Raw genomic sequence first — 17,434 nt, 5'->3', positions numbered from 1 at the left:
TAGGGCTGCTCTGACAGTACTGGGGTGGGACAGGGGGCTGTGGATCTGGAGTGAGGGGCACTAGCAGCACCAAGGGTCTGCAGGTCAGGAGTGAGGGGGCACTATCGTGGCCCAGGGTACTGAGGTTTGGAAGCGAGAGAATGCAGCAGGGCTGGGTGGGGAGGGGGCTGTGCCTTGGCAGTGAGGGGCAACAGACTGGGCAGGAGCAGGGCAGCAGCATGTCACTGCCCCCTCCCACCACCATCATATTTCCCCCACCCCCACGTAACAGGTTTCTTCTTTTTTGGAACTGGAAATATGGTAACCCAACCCAGCCGAGCAGGGAGGGGGGAAAAAAGCCTTAGAGCTTCAATCCAATTCTTTTGGCAGTGGTAGGCGTGCTCTAGTGCCTCCAGGCTTCTGGCATGACCCGCTGCAGGCATGGGGCCGCATTTCCTGAATCAATAGTGAGCGTCTGTTCACTCTGCTTCTTGGTTTAATCTGCACAGTTTAGGCTAACCTGCAAAGACTGAATAGATTCAACCTCTGTTTTTTTAACTGTCTATACATAGCGTTTTAGACTACCATATACTGCATAAGAGGGCTTGTTAGTGAAGCTGTATACAGATTTGTCCTGAACACCCTATCTGATACTGGCTGTTCTTGCGCTCTTTTCCAAGGCTGCCCTTTGTTGCTCACCCTGCCTCAGAAACACTACTAAACCTATTATATCCAATTTGGACCCACTTGCCAGCTGGATTTAGCAGACACTGTCCTGAATCTTAATGCAGAATTTAACAACTGAGCTTAAGATCTTTATCTTCCAGCTGTTCTAGACCCTGGCACTGCTAATACGAAACAGTTAATGTCTGCTGTCAGATGTAGACCCTGCTCAATACACCTGCTACCTTGTTTTAGCCACAGCCAAAAAGAGAGCCTGGTAAACTGCACAGCATTTAAAATCAACTTTGTAACAACTCTGAGAGGCAGGCAGCAGTTTAAAAAAGCAGGCCAAATTATGGCAACATTCCAAAATGCCAAGTAAAAGGCAAAAATCTCATTTAATCCATTTATGAATTAATTTTTACCAAATTAGACCTGCAAAGATCTTATGCAGTACAGTACACTTAATACTTGTTAAAAACTAGAATAAGTACAGCTCAGTTTCCACTAAGAAGTCACAGATCTCTCCATTGGTACTTGATCAGTACTTTATAAAACCAATACGATCTCCTGAACAGTAGAAATTTTAAAAAGGCAAGGGAGTTTAAAAAGGGTTCTCTCAATTTTCACAAAGTCATGTCCAATTTAGGATTTCTCCAAAAGTAAAGTTCCTTGTTATTGCTACCACCCTTAGACCAGACACACCACCAACAAACTTCCACCTCCAACACAAGTATCACTCAATAGCACAAATGAAAAAAATGAATAAAGATTTGACTATACTACTGATATCACTTGCAGTAGCTGAAATGCAAAATTTCAGCATATCAAAATAATAATTCAAAGCTGAATTGAATCTCAAAATACCATAAAGATCAAGGCCATATAAACAGCAGCGTCTGCATCTATGAACACATTTCTTTGAAATCTATTCATCTGAGATCTACTCAAAACTGAGGATCGGATTCCAAAATTTCAGCTACGCTTTAACCCAGCATGCATGCTAGTGTGGCATGTGAAGACATTTTGCCTGGCATGTGCACTTTGGAGTGGATGGTGAGAAAGGGGCTGGAGCTGTGCTGCCACAACGAAGGATCAGGCATCTTGCATCTCCCCTGCTGTCTGCCTAGAGGTATATGCACGCCCAGAGGTGTGTGTGCACCCGCCACTGTCAATGAGCCAGGCCAGGGCTCCACAGACCTCAGTGCAGCTGCTTGCAGCCTCCTCGCCACCTGGGCTCAGTGGCAGGCAGCAAAGGCCTGCCCAGACCCCAAGCCAGCTGTGGCAGGCAGCTGGGAAACTGAAAGCCACTGCACTGAAGTCTGTGGAGCCCCAGCTCATCTCATTACTGGCAGGAGTGCACATGTGCCTTGGGGGATGTTTTGCTTCAAAAACGATTGGGCCCTTCACAACTCCCCAGTCAACCACCCATGGCACGCCAACATCTTACAAGTCAAGGTTGGAGTGTTTTTGGCACTCTACCCAAAAACACTGCTGACCCCTGACCTAAAAGATCTCAGTCTAAACACCTGTACGTTGAATTTCTTATCCAATTCTAATGCAATAAAAGCATTAGAGAGTGTCTAACTGTCTAACACTTCATTTGCACTCTGATTTGGCTGCCAAGACAACCATCACAATGCTGACAAAGAACCAGAGTGCTCTACACACACGGACGGGTGGACGGACGGGCGGACGGACGCGCTGCCATGATGGCAGGGACTGAGGGGCCAGAGCAGCGGGGCAAGGCCAGACAGCAGGAATGGAGAGGTAAGTGGCAGGGGTGGGGGGAAGCCAGCACCTTGCTCCCTGCTCCTTGGAGGCAGCAGTGGCACAGTGCTCCAGCTCTTGCCCCGCTGCCACACCCAAGGGGTGGACACCCACCCTTAGCGGACAAGCAGAAGCAGGAGATGCAGGTGGGGGGGGGCTCACTGGGAGCAGCACTGCAGCGGCGGTGCTCCATCCCCATTCCCCACATCCTCCCTCCCCCCGTCAATCATGATGGGCAATTTGCTAGTACATCAATAAAAATAAAGAATGCAAAAGATTTTAAAAGTTTTTAGCTTGAACATGAGTATTTCCAGAATAAACTTCCTACTTACAACTCATTTTTAATTCCTTACTACTTCCCCAAGCTTCCACCAGATATTTTTAAAGTCATGCATCTTTCCAAAGACAAATTCATATGCAAGATTAGAAGAAAAAAGTGTAAGCAGTATGAGAACAGAAAAGGGGCTTCACATACATTTTCAAAAAAACCCATCACAACACTAAAAAGTTAAAATCTGGCAGGGAAATGCTACTCTTGGTTAATCAAGAAATAATGTAAGCAAAGATGAAATTCTGCTGAAATGCAGTTAGAATTACTTTAATGCTATACTGATTGGGAATACTTCCCTGACTTGGGATCTCCCTGAGGAGTCAGACCTTCTAGTCTTCTGGTGAAAACTGGTCTGATTTCAATTATTAGATTTCAATAAAAGTGCAAGTCCATACATGTAGAACAGATTGGATATAATTTGGAGATGCTTAAGTATTCTGAAATGAAAAATGTTGTGGTGCAAGCAGGAGTACCCCTAACTTAGATGTACAGCAAATGCACATGTTTCTAAAAATAAAAATGTAGAAAATGCAACTGACTTCTGGGGGATAAGAAATGAAAGTCACAATTTTGGTGCCGTCAAACATTCTCCCTACTCAGATTACATGAGAAAATAGGAAAAAAATATTTGATATTTAACAGGCAGACTGTTAAATTTAAGAGGAGAGAAGGTCATGAACATTTTTTTTAAGTAGTGTTACACCACATTGTTCAAATTATAAGTTGAATCTACATAGTTGACTTTGCAATCATAAATTGACCCCATATGTTCAGGTTCACAATTTTAGGACAAAGTATGCTCCCCCCCCCCAAAATACAAGTCAATAAGTACAAATAAAAAGTATCTGAACTGTTACTGTTCTTGCAAAGTCCCATGGATTTTAGGTGAACCAAATAACCACTGTAAAGACCCAAAAGGGTTAAATCCGTTAGAAATAATTACCTATTACACTTTTGGCAAATGAAGCTCTCTTCAGGGTTGCCAGACCTAAATCTCCAATTTTCACAGATCCAGTTGGTCCAGTAATAAAAATATTGTCACATTTTAAGTCTCTGTGAATGATGGGTGGAGTTCTTGTGTGCAAGAAAAGTAGACCTTTGAGAATTTGCCGGCACCAGCTACGAAGAACTTTTGGTTTCATCACTTTAAACCTCTTCAGATACCTGCAGCACAAGCACCCAAAGCAGGGAACAAAGAAAAGAGCAGCACTGGTAAAAACTGTAATGTTTTTAACTGTAATCTCATTGAGTAAGGCTCAACCTGGCTACCAGAGACAGCACCATGCAGGGGGGTGGGGAGAGACTTTGCTGAAGGAGGAATTACATTTGGCAGGGGGGGGGGGTGGATAATATGCTTTTAAGAACAACTCCCATCAGTACAGAAGTTTATGAAAGTGTAACACTGAACCAATTCAGTGTTAGTACAGAGGTCTCTGTTATGCTATGGATGCTTTATGTATTACTACAAAATAAAAGTCTTAAATTCTGATCAAGGCTTTTCACCTCACCTGCATTTTTGCCATTAATTTAACACAATAATTGTTAGGGTGGATGTGGAACTGATGTTTAGCAAAGTTCAAAACCTGCAACTGCATTTGCTGAGTAGCTAGCACACTGGAGATATAGAATGATCTCTAGTACTCCTACTGGGGATGAAGAAGATCTGTTCCAGTATTTGTGCTAACTGTATTACACCAACCTGAACAAGAGTGTCAGCACCACAGGCTATTAATGTTTAGGAGATTACATGAAGCTGCTCTAGCTTCAAAATCTGATTTCCCAGCTTTCAAAGCTATGTCATTGCAGTTTTGCAATGAACAACAACCCAGCCTAAAAAGCTTAGTTTGTCACATGCCAAAGATAAAAGGAGAACACTGATAATTGTTACATAACTGAGGGAAGGAGGGAAGAGGAGTGAAGTTATGCTTTGCAATTAATGAAACACCAGGACAGATGACAGAAGGCAGAGGAAAGTTCCATTTTATCTTGAGATGCCTTTTTCAGAGTCGGAAACTAGGATTTTTCTAAAAATTTCTGCAGCTATTTTTAGGCTTCTTATCAGAAACTCACTACTTACGTTTTCAGTGTGCCGGAGGTCATCAATTCAGTAACCAGCACAATACATCTCTTTCCTTTTACACAGGATTCCCAGAAGTCATAAAATCTAACAATGTTTGGATGCTGAAGACCTTTCAACATTTCTGCTTCCTCTTTAAATCTCTGTCTCTCTACTTTTGTCAATTTTCTGTCCTGTAATCCAAAAGAAACATGATTAGTACTGAATTAGGGAGGAAACATTATTAACAACCTATCATTCTAGTACTATGGTTTTCAGTGTTCTAGATTTCTTTTATCCTCTTGTGAAACCCCCCAACTCTAATTTATGTAAGAGATGAGTAATGTAGATGAACAAAGGCACAAACTTCATAAAATTGCTTGCCTCTGAGCCTGAACTGAGCAGAAAGATGGGGTTGACTTGCAAAATACATGCCTATGCTATGCCATATAAGAGCCTCTAATTTCTATTTACACCTGAGGTATTACTAAAATATTCCAGTTTACTCTGAACCATGTCTCAGTGCAATGAACATACAATTACTAATTCACTGGTTCAAAGACAAATCTGTTTTTGGTCAAGGCCATACAGCTAACAAGAAGGACCAGATTAATAATGCAGGGCCTGATTGTCATACATCCTTAATAGTCACTACTAATTGATTTCATTAATAGTCATGAATGCACAGCACTTCAAGAAATTAGGCCTATAGTCTACATGTAACTGACTAAAGGGTTACCCTTAGGTAACCAGGTGGGGCTTCACAGCTTTTACAATTTCCAAAAGGTCAAACTAGACTATCCAGCTTCAAGAAATACATGAACTTCTGATCATTCACAATTGTCTCATTTTTTAAGTTTTCTCTTAATTTTTTTACCCTGAATGGATCTAAAATAATCTTACCCATGTTTCTTCCTTCTGATACATAAAAGCAGTGCTAAATATATGTCTTGCCTGCTTTTTAAATTAGAAATATTAGGATCATCATCTTTTCCCAGTTTTTCTGAAGAACCTTTGAGAATTTTTGAAGGTTTATGGACACCTTCTTGGGTGTATGGGAGTCAGTGGACTTCTGCTTCTTGTTGAATGGCTGGCTGGAGGGAACAGCAGAAGCCCACCAACTCCTGTAACACCCTAGGTGTCCATAAACCTTCAAAAATTGCCTTCAAACCTTGTGATAAAATCACAGAGAAGCAAAAATTGGCATGAGCCTAAATGGCATGAACCTTATACTAGGGGTTCCCCCTTTAAGACAGTATGATCACTTACAAGGCTAAGATCACTGGAGTCCACCACCTAGGAAAAAGTTAATTGCTCATTGAGAAAAAAAGGCAGGCCTGTCTAACACAGGGGTGGGCAAAATGCAGCCTGCCAGGCCATTCTATCCAGCCTGCAGGGCCCCTCAAAAATATGAATTTAGAAAATTAATACTCAGCTGCCTCTGGCTGTCTGTCATGTGGCCCTTGATGGCTTGTCAAACCTCAGTAAGTGGCTCTCCACCTAAACTAATTGCCCGCCCCTAGTCTAACAGGTCTTGCACACAAAACTTAAAAACTAGCAAATCACTAAAAAGCTTAGTTTTTAAAAAAGTCAGTTCCATGATGCATTCATTTTTAAAACTTAGGCATTTAACATTTCTGAGCCACCTTTGAGATAAATGAATGCTATTTTGTGTTTAAGTGAATTAAAAAGTGTCATTTTGCTTCTTTCCCCCCCCCCCCCTTACTGAGACTCTAGAGGGGTAATGCCATTGTCATTTTAGTATAGTCTAGCCTCCTCCACACTGCAAAGAATTTAATATGGTAATGAGACTTCATAGGGCTGGAAACAAGTTGGCTTCATGTTGGCAGAGATATTACAAAAGGAAAATCCAAGCTGAAACCCACTACGTTTTTTGGCTCGTCTTCAAGTAAAGAAAATCTATTTTTTAAATGGGGGAGGGAGAGGCTGGGAAGGCTGCATTTTGCTGGTTCCAAAAAAACCTGTATATGCCCGTTCCATAGCTGAGCAGTAGCTGTTAGTTTCCTGAACATTTTCTGCAGCAAGCATCAATGTTATCACTCATGCTAAGGTTGCCCAGGGCAACAGCAACACTTTTCTCTATCATAGCATCTGCTTGCCTTGTGGGGGGCAAACTCTTATTACAAGGTAAGGCTTTCAGCAACACACTCACAGCTATTGTACTGCTGACAGGTGGACATCAACAATATTAACAACAGCCAATTATAAGGCACCACTGCAGCTGTTGCAAACTATATTCTTTCATAAGACAGTTAAAAAAATAAATGCAGCTTGAGTGAGCAAGCACTGAAGAGTCCAACAACTGCTTTCAACCCTATCTGTTTGTTCTCAACTGGTGAGCTTCCTTTTAATTTAAATCCTGTAAAGTAAATCAGATGCATGCTTATTAAAGAGGAAAGAAAACAATTCCCTATGTGAGACAAAGATCACACTGGGGGCTAGGGGAGGAGTGGGAAGAGGATAACTATAATGCTTACAATTTTACAGAATCTTCTCCCCTGAAAAAAAAATTCATAGTGCCCCCAGATTCAAACTTCTGCATTTCTGAGCATCATGAGATATTTTCCACTCTTAGATTTTGACTGAACATACAACAAACACATGGTCACATTCTGTGAGGCTGCAAATTGCATGTGCACACAAGTTAGGGCTGAAGATTGAAATAGTTTGAGTAGGACAAGAAAATAAGTGACTTCATCTTCCTCCCCTCCAAACCTTCTCCACATTCCATGAACACATTTTATGCATTTATGCAGCATTTTGTAAACTTCCCTACTGCTGAAAGTTCAGTGCCATACTTAGGAGAGCTGGGCCATCACCAGCACTTGGGAGGGAAGTACATGGGCAAGAAAGAATGTTCCAGTTCTGGGTAGTTACACAACACATACTTAAAAAGCTTCAAACTCGTATTGAGGTGTTTCCAATGTAAAGTCTTTATAAGAGTTTATAACCAAGCTTTTTAAATTCCATCCAGCTGAACCTGATACACAGGCTGTTGGTCAAAGCTTAAGAGGGCTTAAAAGCTAAGCTGTTTTCTACTGTGGGCAGAAAGAAAAAAAAACAAAACCCCAAAACCCTCTGGCTGTGATTTTAACTACATGACTCACTTAAAGTTTATTTGGAAAAATCTTCATTAAGGTTGTAAATGCTTACTCCCAGACGATAAAAAAAACCATGCAAGACCAATCTTTAAACTAAAGGTACTGTTTCAAGCTTACAAAATATCATCTTCGTGCATTGGAATTTTAAAAGACAAGGCCCTATGTCAGGTAGCTAGGAAACTCTAGGTTGAGATGACACAAATTAAGACATTTGGAAATAAGGAATTGTGGAGTTAAAAAATCCTGTAATAATATACCCAAATCCAGAGGAAAACATCAAAGTGTTAGTGCAAAGCAAGTTGGCCAAGCCAAAATTATCCAAAGAGTCCGTGACAGGTAATCTATTCCTCATATTTCATACTATAGAACATGCCCTCCCAGACCATAATCTTTCTGTGAGGGGAACCCATCATCCAGCACACTCCTCAAAGGCATAGGCAGACCGCTAAGCAGATGGGCAAGCCATGGGGTGCCTACAGGGTAATTCTACAAAGGCAACTACAGAGAACTGCTTCTTTTGGGGACTGACAGATGTACAGGCCTCTGCTTTAACTCATGGCACTTCACATAAAGTGCCATGAATTAGAGCACCCCCCCCACCTTTCAACATGTGTTTACCTGTTGGGTGGGGGTTGTAAAATAGAGCCTGCCTGCAGGTGATCAGCCAGCTGAGGAGCTGCCCCTCTCCCCAGTCCTCCCCCCACCTCCCAGCACTAGGGCTGTCAGCAAAAAGGGAGGAGGAAGGGGCAAGCCAGCAGCAGCAAGGTGCTGGCTGGGGTTTGCCTGGCTTGAGCTGGGCTGGAGGGAGAGCTTGAGGGTGGGGAGAAGGAGGAGAGGGACACAGCAGCAGGGCTCCACCCACCCACACTCCAGTTCAAGCTAGGCAAACATCAGCTGGCAACTTACTGCTGATGGCTTTCCCCTCCCCCTCCCTTCCTGCTGACAGCCCCAATCCCATGACAAAATTAGTCCTAGGGAACACAAGTTCCTTAAGGCGCTCTAAGTAGAGCACCTTCATTTGAGGCATCAGATGAAGGGTGTGTGTGTGTGAGTGAGTGTGTGAGATTGGACACTTTAAAAGCACTTTACAGCCATGTACATGTGTCACCGCACAACTGTAGAGTATTTTCAGGGGAGCCAATCATGTCAAAAATGTAACTTCTGTCTATGCCCTTTAAAAGGTACAAGTTTGAACTAGTTACTGTCATATAGAGACTCGTGTTACATCATGCTGATCAACAGAAACAGACACTAAAAAGCCTCTAACAAGCTACTCAACTCTGCAAGATTTCTGAGTGGCACCCACAACCTGAGCAGGACTTCCAACCTGCCCTTCCTCTAAACATGCAAAATGCCACAAATGGACTGCATGGCTACCCTATGCAGCCAGTCTTCTTGTACAATGGGTACACCAATTCAGTTAATGGGCCCCTGTGTAATCACTAGGGAGGAAACTGGATTTCCCACAGGTGGTTTCCCCTTTCCTCATTTTACGTGAATTCCTTCTCCTTAGCTCTTTAACACCAACCACCATAATACTGGCAGTCCCTCAGACTTATGACAATTGGTTCCTGAAATCTGTGTCTTAGAGTCAAAACGTTGCAACTCAGAACCGATTTTCCCATAGGAAACAGTGTTATAAAAATGGGGGATTGGTTCCTGAACCAAGGTCCAATACCCTATTTTCCACCAAAAATAACCCAGAATTTTGTACTCAAATCAATTATAGATAAGTAATATAGCTACATTAATGTATTTATATTGTAAATAGCGATATATTGATTTGGAAGGACTTCTTTGAGGTGACTTTGCTGGACTTTTTGAAGGACTCTTGGTTGGACTTTTTGAAGGGTTCTTGGCTGGAGTCTTCTCAGGAATCTTGGCTGCAGGTTTTTCTGGAGTCTTGTCTGCTTTCTTAATGGAAAAAGTGTCCAAGGAATTTTGGACAGATGTTCTCCAGGGAGATGGGTGATGCAGCAAACTTATTAGCTGATGCGATGTCAAGTTAGATCAAACGTTGTAAAGTTGAAACTGATGTCAGAAAGTTGAAACAGTATCAGTTTATGTGTTGTAAATGTGAAACATTGCAACTCAGAAACATTGCAGGTTGAGGACTGCCTGTACCACACCACCACACTGAAGTGGGCCAGCACTATTGAGACATGTGCAACTGATCTGCCACTTTTAGTAAACAAAGCAGAAGTGACATCCTCAGCTGACAGTTCAAAATGTCTTCTTTTTTTACTGCTTTACTCTACATACCTGTACTGGGCATATCCCCATGACATAAAACTAAAAAAAAACCTGAAAAAGTGTTTTCACTGTGAACAGTGAGATATTAATATTATTTTTCAAATGACTATTAACTTTATTTCCTTATAAGGTGACCAATTTCTTGGCCCCTTCCTTGTTTAAATCTCACTTTAGTAAGTTACAAACTTGGATGTAGGAGCTACACTGTAATTCCATTTAAAATAACTCAAGACTATTTCAAAGCACCAAGGTTTGCAGAATAAACTTCAACCCCCAGAAGTTCAATCTATTGCATACAGCGAGACTTAGTTCAGCATTTCTAGGCAAACAGAACTTAAACAGAACCTATAAAGCATGACAAAGTAAGACAGCTGCTTAGTTTTCAAAATGGAATTGATAAATTTAGCTTGCTTCTTTTCCTCCCTAATTTATAAAGAATGTTGTGAAGAGAAGATTTTCTCCCAACTTCACTAACAGATTGTTTTACATGGATTCATGGTAGGACTTGTTTACAATGGCTGGAACTCTCAGAATCATACCGAGAGCAGATAACAAGACAAAGTATTAGGTCTTTCAGATGACAGCAAGGTAAAAGTACCACTGTTTTACAAGGTTTTTATAATTCTGCATTTATATTTACAAGTTTTAGGTCTAACCTGGCTCTAAAAGTAGCTGCTAATTGCACTCAGAATGCTTAGCCTTAGAAGAACAACACACAAGTAATCTAATTATTTTAGCAGCCAAATTAAAAATTCTATTAGACAGAATGATTTAAAAACTGTTTGCAAGTGCTGTCACAATGATCCATAGCTAGCTATTCTTTCCCATGTTCTAAACTTATCCTTTTCATTATTTCTCTACTTTGCTACTACTAAGAATTCCTGAAGTACCAACGCAGTAATAAGCCAGACATGATTTGTAAGCTATTAGAACATCCGATGCATACTACCTTCCATCAGAAGCATATGCAAAGAACCTACACAACCCAACATAGTTTATTGCTTTTAAAATATGGCTCCTAATTTGAGATCCTCCTCCCACTATAAAAAAAGAAGTAAAGAAAAATGAAAGTTGTATTTTTCCCCACTATGAACGATTGTGCCTAAGGGGTAAATAATAATAAAAAAAATAGTAGGGAAAGGATTCAAATTTGTAACAATATAGTTTAAAAAAAAGGGGAAAATCATAAATCCTCTCTTTTCATCCAACGTCCACAGCCTGTTTTTCCCCCTTTCCTTTTACTTCTGAATACTGCAAATCCCAGGTTCATATTTAGGGCTGGTTATGAGAAAGCAAGCCACTGATAACTATCTAAAAATGTTTGACAAAATGTCCTAATTACTGTTTTGTCTCATGCTGCACTTTCTAGTGTGTTCATTCAAACCAAGTTATCAAGGACTTTGTAGCAAGAAGCATGATTTAATTTTTCTTAATTGTAAATTAGATTTCTACAAATAAGTCACTGACCTGGAAACACATAGGTTCTCATTCATTTGCTTCCCAAACCATCAGCTAGCTAATCTAATAACTTTCATACCAACTAGGGCTTCTTTTTCCACCCCCAACATAACATTTACTTTCACTAAGGGTCCACCATGAAGAACACCAACTCTGACTGGACTTAGCAGAAAAAATACACTAATGAAAATAGAAGACAGCGTGGGCTTTACAGATTAGGCTTCTGATAATGACAGCCAAATTAACAGCACAGACCTGTTGCATTAGTCATCTCCTCCAGTCTGAAACACATAGGCTCTAAGTTCCCGTAAGTCATACAAAGATGACAATGACCTACCCCAACTCTCTGGAAGACTACTAAAGAAAGGCTACCCACTGATGAAACTGAGTTCCTATCTCTAGCTATGGATCTTCCAGGAAAATGAAGAGTGTGGTAACAGTCAATAATACCAAAGATCACAATGCACTGTATAAAGTATAAGCATTGTCTACTTTTCATAGGAGGAAGAGACCAGGCTACAGAATTTAAGTAACTTGTTCAGTTATTGCCAGTCCTTGCCATATTTAGAATGGAACTGCAGCTCTCCATGCTCTAGCCACTAAAGAATGGAAAAAAACAAAATATTGAAATAAATTTGACTGGAAAAGTATAGTACTGTAATGCAATACAATCTTCTGCATAATAATCTGTATGTCCATTTATACATGATATGATTTTTTAAAAATGTTTGAAACAGGTAGATGTGCAACTTCTATTGTTTCTTCCATTGTTGCAATGAAATAGTAGAAATAGTCAGCCAGATGCATTTTGAGGGGCCTTTTAATAAGAACAGTTCTTTTGACCATTTTAAGTATTGGGGGGGAGGGACCAAACAAATAGGAGAGAGAGAAGAGTTTAATAAAAGGAATTTAAACACAAAAATCCCCTGCTGTTGGGATGGGGAACACTAGCACACCTGCTCTGGAAAGGCTGGACCATTCCCTATACTTTCTAGTGATTTTATTCTGTCTAAAGACTTTAGGCAGGGAACTGGGTCCTTCCTATTCTTCCAGGGAATAATTGCTTCACTAAAACAACAGGGAAAAGCTTCTCTTCTTTAAGTTAAAACTTTTAAAGTTCATAACTAATTATAGAGATTTGCAGACATGCATCCTCCTTCTGCACTAATTATTTACCAATAAATAGCACATATATTGTTACATAATCTGGCCTCTGTCAGTCCCTCCATAACAAAACTATTTTGCTGCTTCTTCTCCAGTAAGTGGATATAGTTATTACGATATTACAGTTTCAAGTTCAGTAGCTGATAGTACTAAACTTTCTTTTTTTTGCTTTTTTGTTGGAAATGTAGGATTGCTTTACTTGAAATTCAAGATTTAAGTTACAATTAAGCAGTACCACATTTTACAGGGAGAAAAGAAATATTAAATACTGCATTCCCTGAAGACTTCAGTCAGAAGCTATGCTGTGAAAAAACACCAGTTGCTTGCTACCACTGCTTTTTGCATGTTGCACAAATCATGTTCTTCTTCACTAGAAGCTCCACTCCTCCAAGAGGCACCCCCCCCATGACTACTTGGAGCAGGACCAAGTTTCTTCATCCAGTCTTGCAAGTCAAGAAGAAAAACGAACAGACTTCACTGAACATGCCAGCTTTCAATCAAAATGTCTGCTGGTAAAAAGTGTCATTCATTGGGAAGTTATTTTGTCATTATGACTGAACTCTTCTTCATTAGCTATATTGCTGCAATACATACTAGGCCCTTCTACTACACAAGGTGTTGGGCAAATACACAAGAGGCAGCCCCTGTCCCCAGTCTGGTAGGCAAGACTTAGAAGTAGTATAATCCCTATTTTAGAGCTGGTATTAAATTCACCCCCTGAAGTAATACAGAGATTTCTGAAGGGTCTGGCCATTAAACCTAGAACTGCTATGACTAATTTAAGTGCTTTAAACAAAAATAAAATAATTAAATCAATCTTCCCTACTAAACTAGGCAGTTTAGTCCCTGCTCTACTCGTGTTTAGTCATGAATGACATTTTCTCTCTTGGACTTTGGATATGTCAATGGAGATCTTCAAACCTGACCTATCAACTGCTTTTAAATATATTTATCAAAAATCAGGCAAAACACTCCCATCCTCACTGAGAAATTAAAACAAAGATCTTCAACCTGGCCTTTAATTTTGCACCAAGAGCACAAACATCGTGAAAATTAACTACTATAAGCTACATAGTTTGAAAGGATAATAAAATGTTCCATTTCAATTCATTTTTTCACATTTTACAACCTTTTGATTATCACATACTCTAGCAAATGACACCTCCAGAATGCTCTTGAAATTACTACTTATGTACTTATGAATATGCCATACATACATACATATTAGAGTCCACAATTTCCCCAACAAGGGGGCCTCTTGCACATCATGTTAAAAGCAGTCTCTTGACTATCCAGGGTAGTATAATGCTTGAAAAACTTAAACACACAGGCAAAGGATAGTTTAATTCAGGACAGTGAACAGAACATTAAGGTCCTTATAATTATACCTTGAGCTAGAACTCCAGTGTTTAGGTTACCGAACACTCTCTGTTACAAAACAGTACAACTGTTCCTTGACCACACTTCCACTGTTTACAGCAGGTCTTGGAAATTCAGAAGAAAGCAAGCCCAAAGCCACAGAAATACATTTCCTTCATTCTACTCAAGTTTCCCTGAGCTATAAAAATCTCACTTGCATTTGATAGCAATTTGGAAGCCTGCCAAAAAATATGACACCAGACTTGCACCAAAACAGTATACTGGATATTGGGAACACCTGAGAACGGACAAAGAAGCTATACCGTCCACAGGGTAGAGTGGATTAACAGGAGGTGAGCCAGGATTCCTTCCAACCTCCTAGGACCAAATCAGGGCCACAGCTGTGAATCCCAAGGTCTAAGACACTGCCTGTCATGGAGTGGAACACCAGGCTGCAATACCCTCTCATCGCCCTTGGATCCAAGACATGCAGTCAATAGCTCATGCTCCCTTTGGGATGGAAAACCAACAACTACTTTTGTTGCTGACACAGTAGAGCTCCAAGCTGCAGTGCTGAAGGTTCAGGATTAAGCTTCTGCTGTCAATGTTTAATTGCAAGGTTGTTACAGCTGTGCCTACTATAATTTGCCGCCACTTTATTTTCTGAAAGGGGACGCGAGACATTTTTAAAAAATCTATTAGGAAAAGCTTATTTGGGTTATACAGTTAAGGATTTTAAAGGTTAAGAAGTGGCATATTCAAAGATGTCCAAGGCAACTACATTTGGCATTTCATTTTTGAGCACCTAACTCTGCAAATCAAGTACCTTTTTATAGTAGAGGTGTACCAATGAAGATTTTTTGACCAATACCAATGGTCAATTATTAACCAGCCATATCAGCCAATACCAATCCAAAAGCCAAAATGCAGCCCGGTAGCTTGGAAAGCAGTGTCCAGCTGGTCTGTGGGGGGGAAGGGGTATGGGGCATGGGGGGCAGATCAAGGTCCCCACAGTCAGGGAAGGAATAGGACAGTGGCAGCTGCTGCCTGTCCAGGTTGGGGTAGGGAAGCTCCCTGTCACTGCACACACCCCAAGGGAGGCATGCCTCTTGGATTTGTGTGCAGGGCAAGGGCAGGTTGCCCACTGTGGGCTCAGGTCCAGGGGCTGCACTGCCCTCTTCCTGGCAGGTGGGCTTGACCAGGGTTGCACTTGGGGCAGGCGGGAGCAGGTAGCAGTGGCACTGGGAGGGGGGCTACAGGGTGAGCTACAGCTATGCCAAAATTCCTCATAGCTCACTTTTCAGCACTGCCACCTGCCCCACCCCTGCCCACTGAGTGCAGCCCCAGACCAGCCCCTTTACTGGGAGGAGGCTGGCACAGCCCCAGGCCCCAAGCCTGCAGCAGGTACCCTGGCCTTGCCCGATGCACAAGTCTGGGGGGCACATGCCTCCCATGAGCATGCATAGCAGCAGGGAGCCACCCTCCCTCTGTGCCACACCATGCCCCTGGATAAACTGCCCACAGCATCATTCTGCACCCCACCCTCCCTCATCATGGGAGCCTCAATCTCCACCCCCGCAACTTACTAGCTGGACACTGCCCTCCAAGCTGCCGGGCCGCATTCCTGGCTGCGTGCATGCTGCAGCTGTGCACATGCACATGGCGTTCATCTGTGACATTATCAGCTACACCAGCCAAAAAAAAAAAAAAATTGCCAAGTGTCAATTTCCCTTTTATTGGTGCCAATCCAATATGGGCCGATATAGCGATGCACCTCTAGTTCATAGCTTCTGGCAGAGGTGTGAAACACGTATTTTGGTCAGAGAAAGAAGCACAAACTGATTAGACAAAGGAAAAGGACAAACCCCTTACAGCAGGGGTGTCAAATTTATCTGGCCACACAGACTGTGTACTATGTATGGATCAACTCTATAGAAGAGGGTGGAGTGGCACAAGCACATAGTTAATAGCCCAGAGGTCACAAGTTTGAATCCATAGCAGAAGTGCTTATGGTGTAGCCCTGTCAGATTCCAACAAGTCTGCAAATTCAGCTAAATGCCTTGTCCTAAGGAAACAGGATGGAAAGAAGGGACTCTTGAGACCCAGGAGTTGGATCCAGCCGGCCTTACTTTTGACACTTCTACCCAAATCTCTTAAACTCTGAGCAGCGTCATAATACATACAGCACTGGATTAAGACTCAATTTTTATTCCCAGCTCTGCCAGCAACTACACTTTACCTCCTTGTTATTCCCATCTTATTTATGGGGAAACTGAGGAACAATACTTACCCTCCTCTAATTCACGCATGAAATTAATGCAGTGGAAAATGCTATACAACATACATTACAAAGTCTTTTCTCTTGCACCCTGCTGGCAAGAGGAGACATCCCAAAAACGTGTACTGCTGTCTATATGTTTAGAAAACACCTGACAGTAGAAACTACCATAAATAATGTGAATTCCTGAACCTGAACAACTCCAACCCGCATATTTTTGGATTTCCACAAGAACATTATAGCCACTGAGATATCTTCCCAGGGCAGCTTCAGAACACACAAAGAGGTTAACAACTGATTAAATACCAATGCCTTCAAGAGGCTTGTATTAAACTGCTCCTTCCCAGGGACAGAGGCAAGAAAAGGACAATAGCTTACCCTTGCCTCTAATGACCTGGGCTGTAAGCAGAGATACCAGTCCTTTCCTGTGGTGTCCTGAAGCCTGCAATGAAAGAAAGTTCCTTCCACCTGACATAAGTAGATGACAGACAGGTTGAATCAGAAACAACTGCCTCATCTTCCCAAGTACTGACTCAGAAGTTTATTCAAATCTAGGAACCTCTTATTATGTGAGGAAGTCTTTAAATGCTGAACATTCCTTCCAACCTGTCATTTCCAGATAATGCTCTGACAAACTGTTAAAATAAACCCTAAGGACCATGCTTCTATCTTTTAATTGAGTATATTATTCTAATATGCCAAAGTCATTACTAGGCTGAAATACCCCCCGCCTTTTCTTTTGAATAAACTCCCCTAAAAATTGAAAACTCTCAAGCTTCGTCTTAGCTAGGACGTAACAGTTTGATGCTGGCACATCAGGAAAATGCCTCTGAAGAATGCAATATTAGGTTGAATAAAACAAGCTAAACAGATTAACTTACCTACAGGTCAGGGAACTCCCCTCTTGTCAGCACGGAGGCGGAAAAGGATCTGGGGGTCATCATTGACTCCAAGATGAACATGGGCCGGCAGTGTGGGGAGGCAGTTAGGAAGGCCAACCG

At 41.6% G+C, this 17,434-nt stretch overlaps 1 protein-coding gene across 1 annotated transcript in view; it reads right to left on the bottom strand.

Moving 5' to 3' along the window:
* WNK2 (WNK lysine deficient protein kinase 2) overlaps window positions 1-17,434 on the bottom strand; it is a gene marked incomplete at its 5' end in the record, with an annotated part of 206,484 nt that overhangs the window by 135,071 nt on the left and 53,979 nt on the right. Inside the window, 2 exons of the mRNA XM_019537018.1 lie at window positions 3,687-3,907; window positions 4,821-4,993. Of these exons, the coding sequence (XP_019392563.1) occupies window positions 3,687-3,907; window positions 4,821-4,993 (394 nt within the window). The remainder of the gene's footprint in view (window positions 1-3,686; window positions 3,908-4,820; window positions 4,994-17,434) is intronic.

This window comes from Crocodylus porosus, unplaced genomic scaffold (genome assembly GCF_001723895.1).
Source record: "Crocodylus porosus isolate Cpor-Errol unplaced genomic scaffold, CroPor_comp1, whole genome shotgun sequence".
NCBI classification, from domain to species: domain Eukaryota; kingdom Metazoa; phylum Chordata; order Crocodylia; family Crocodylidae; genus Crocodylus; species Crocodylus porosus.
The sequence above is the reverse complement of the archived record's forward strand: the minus strand, read 5'-3'. Positions and strand labels throughout refer to the sequence as shown.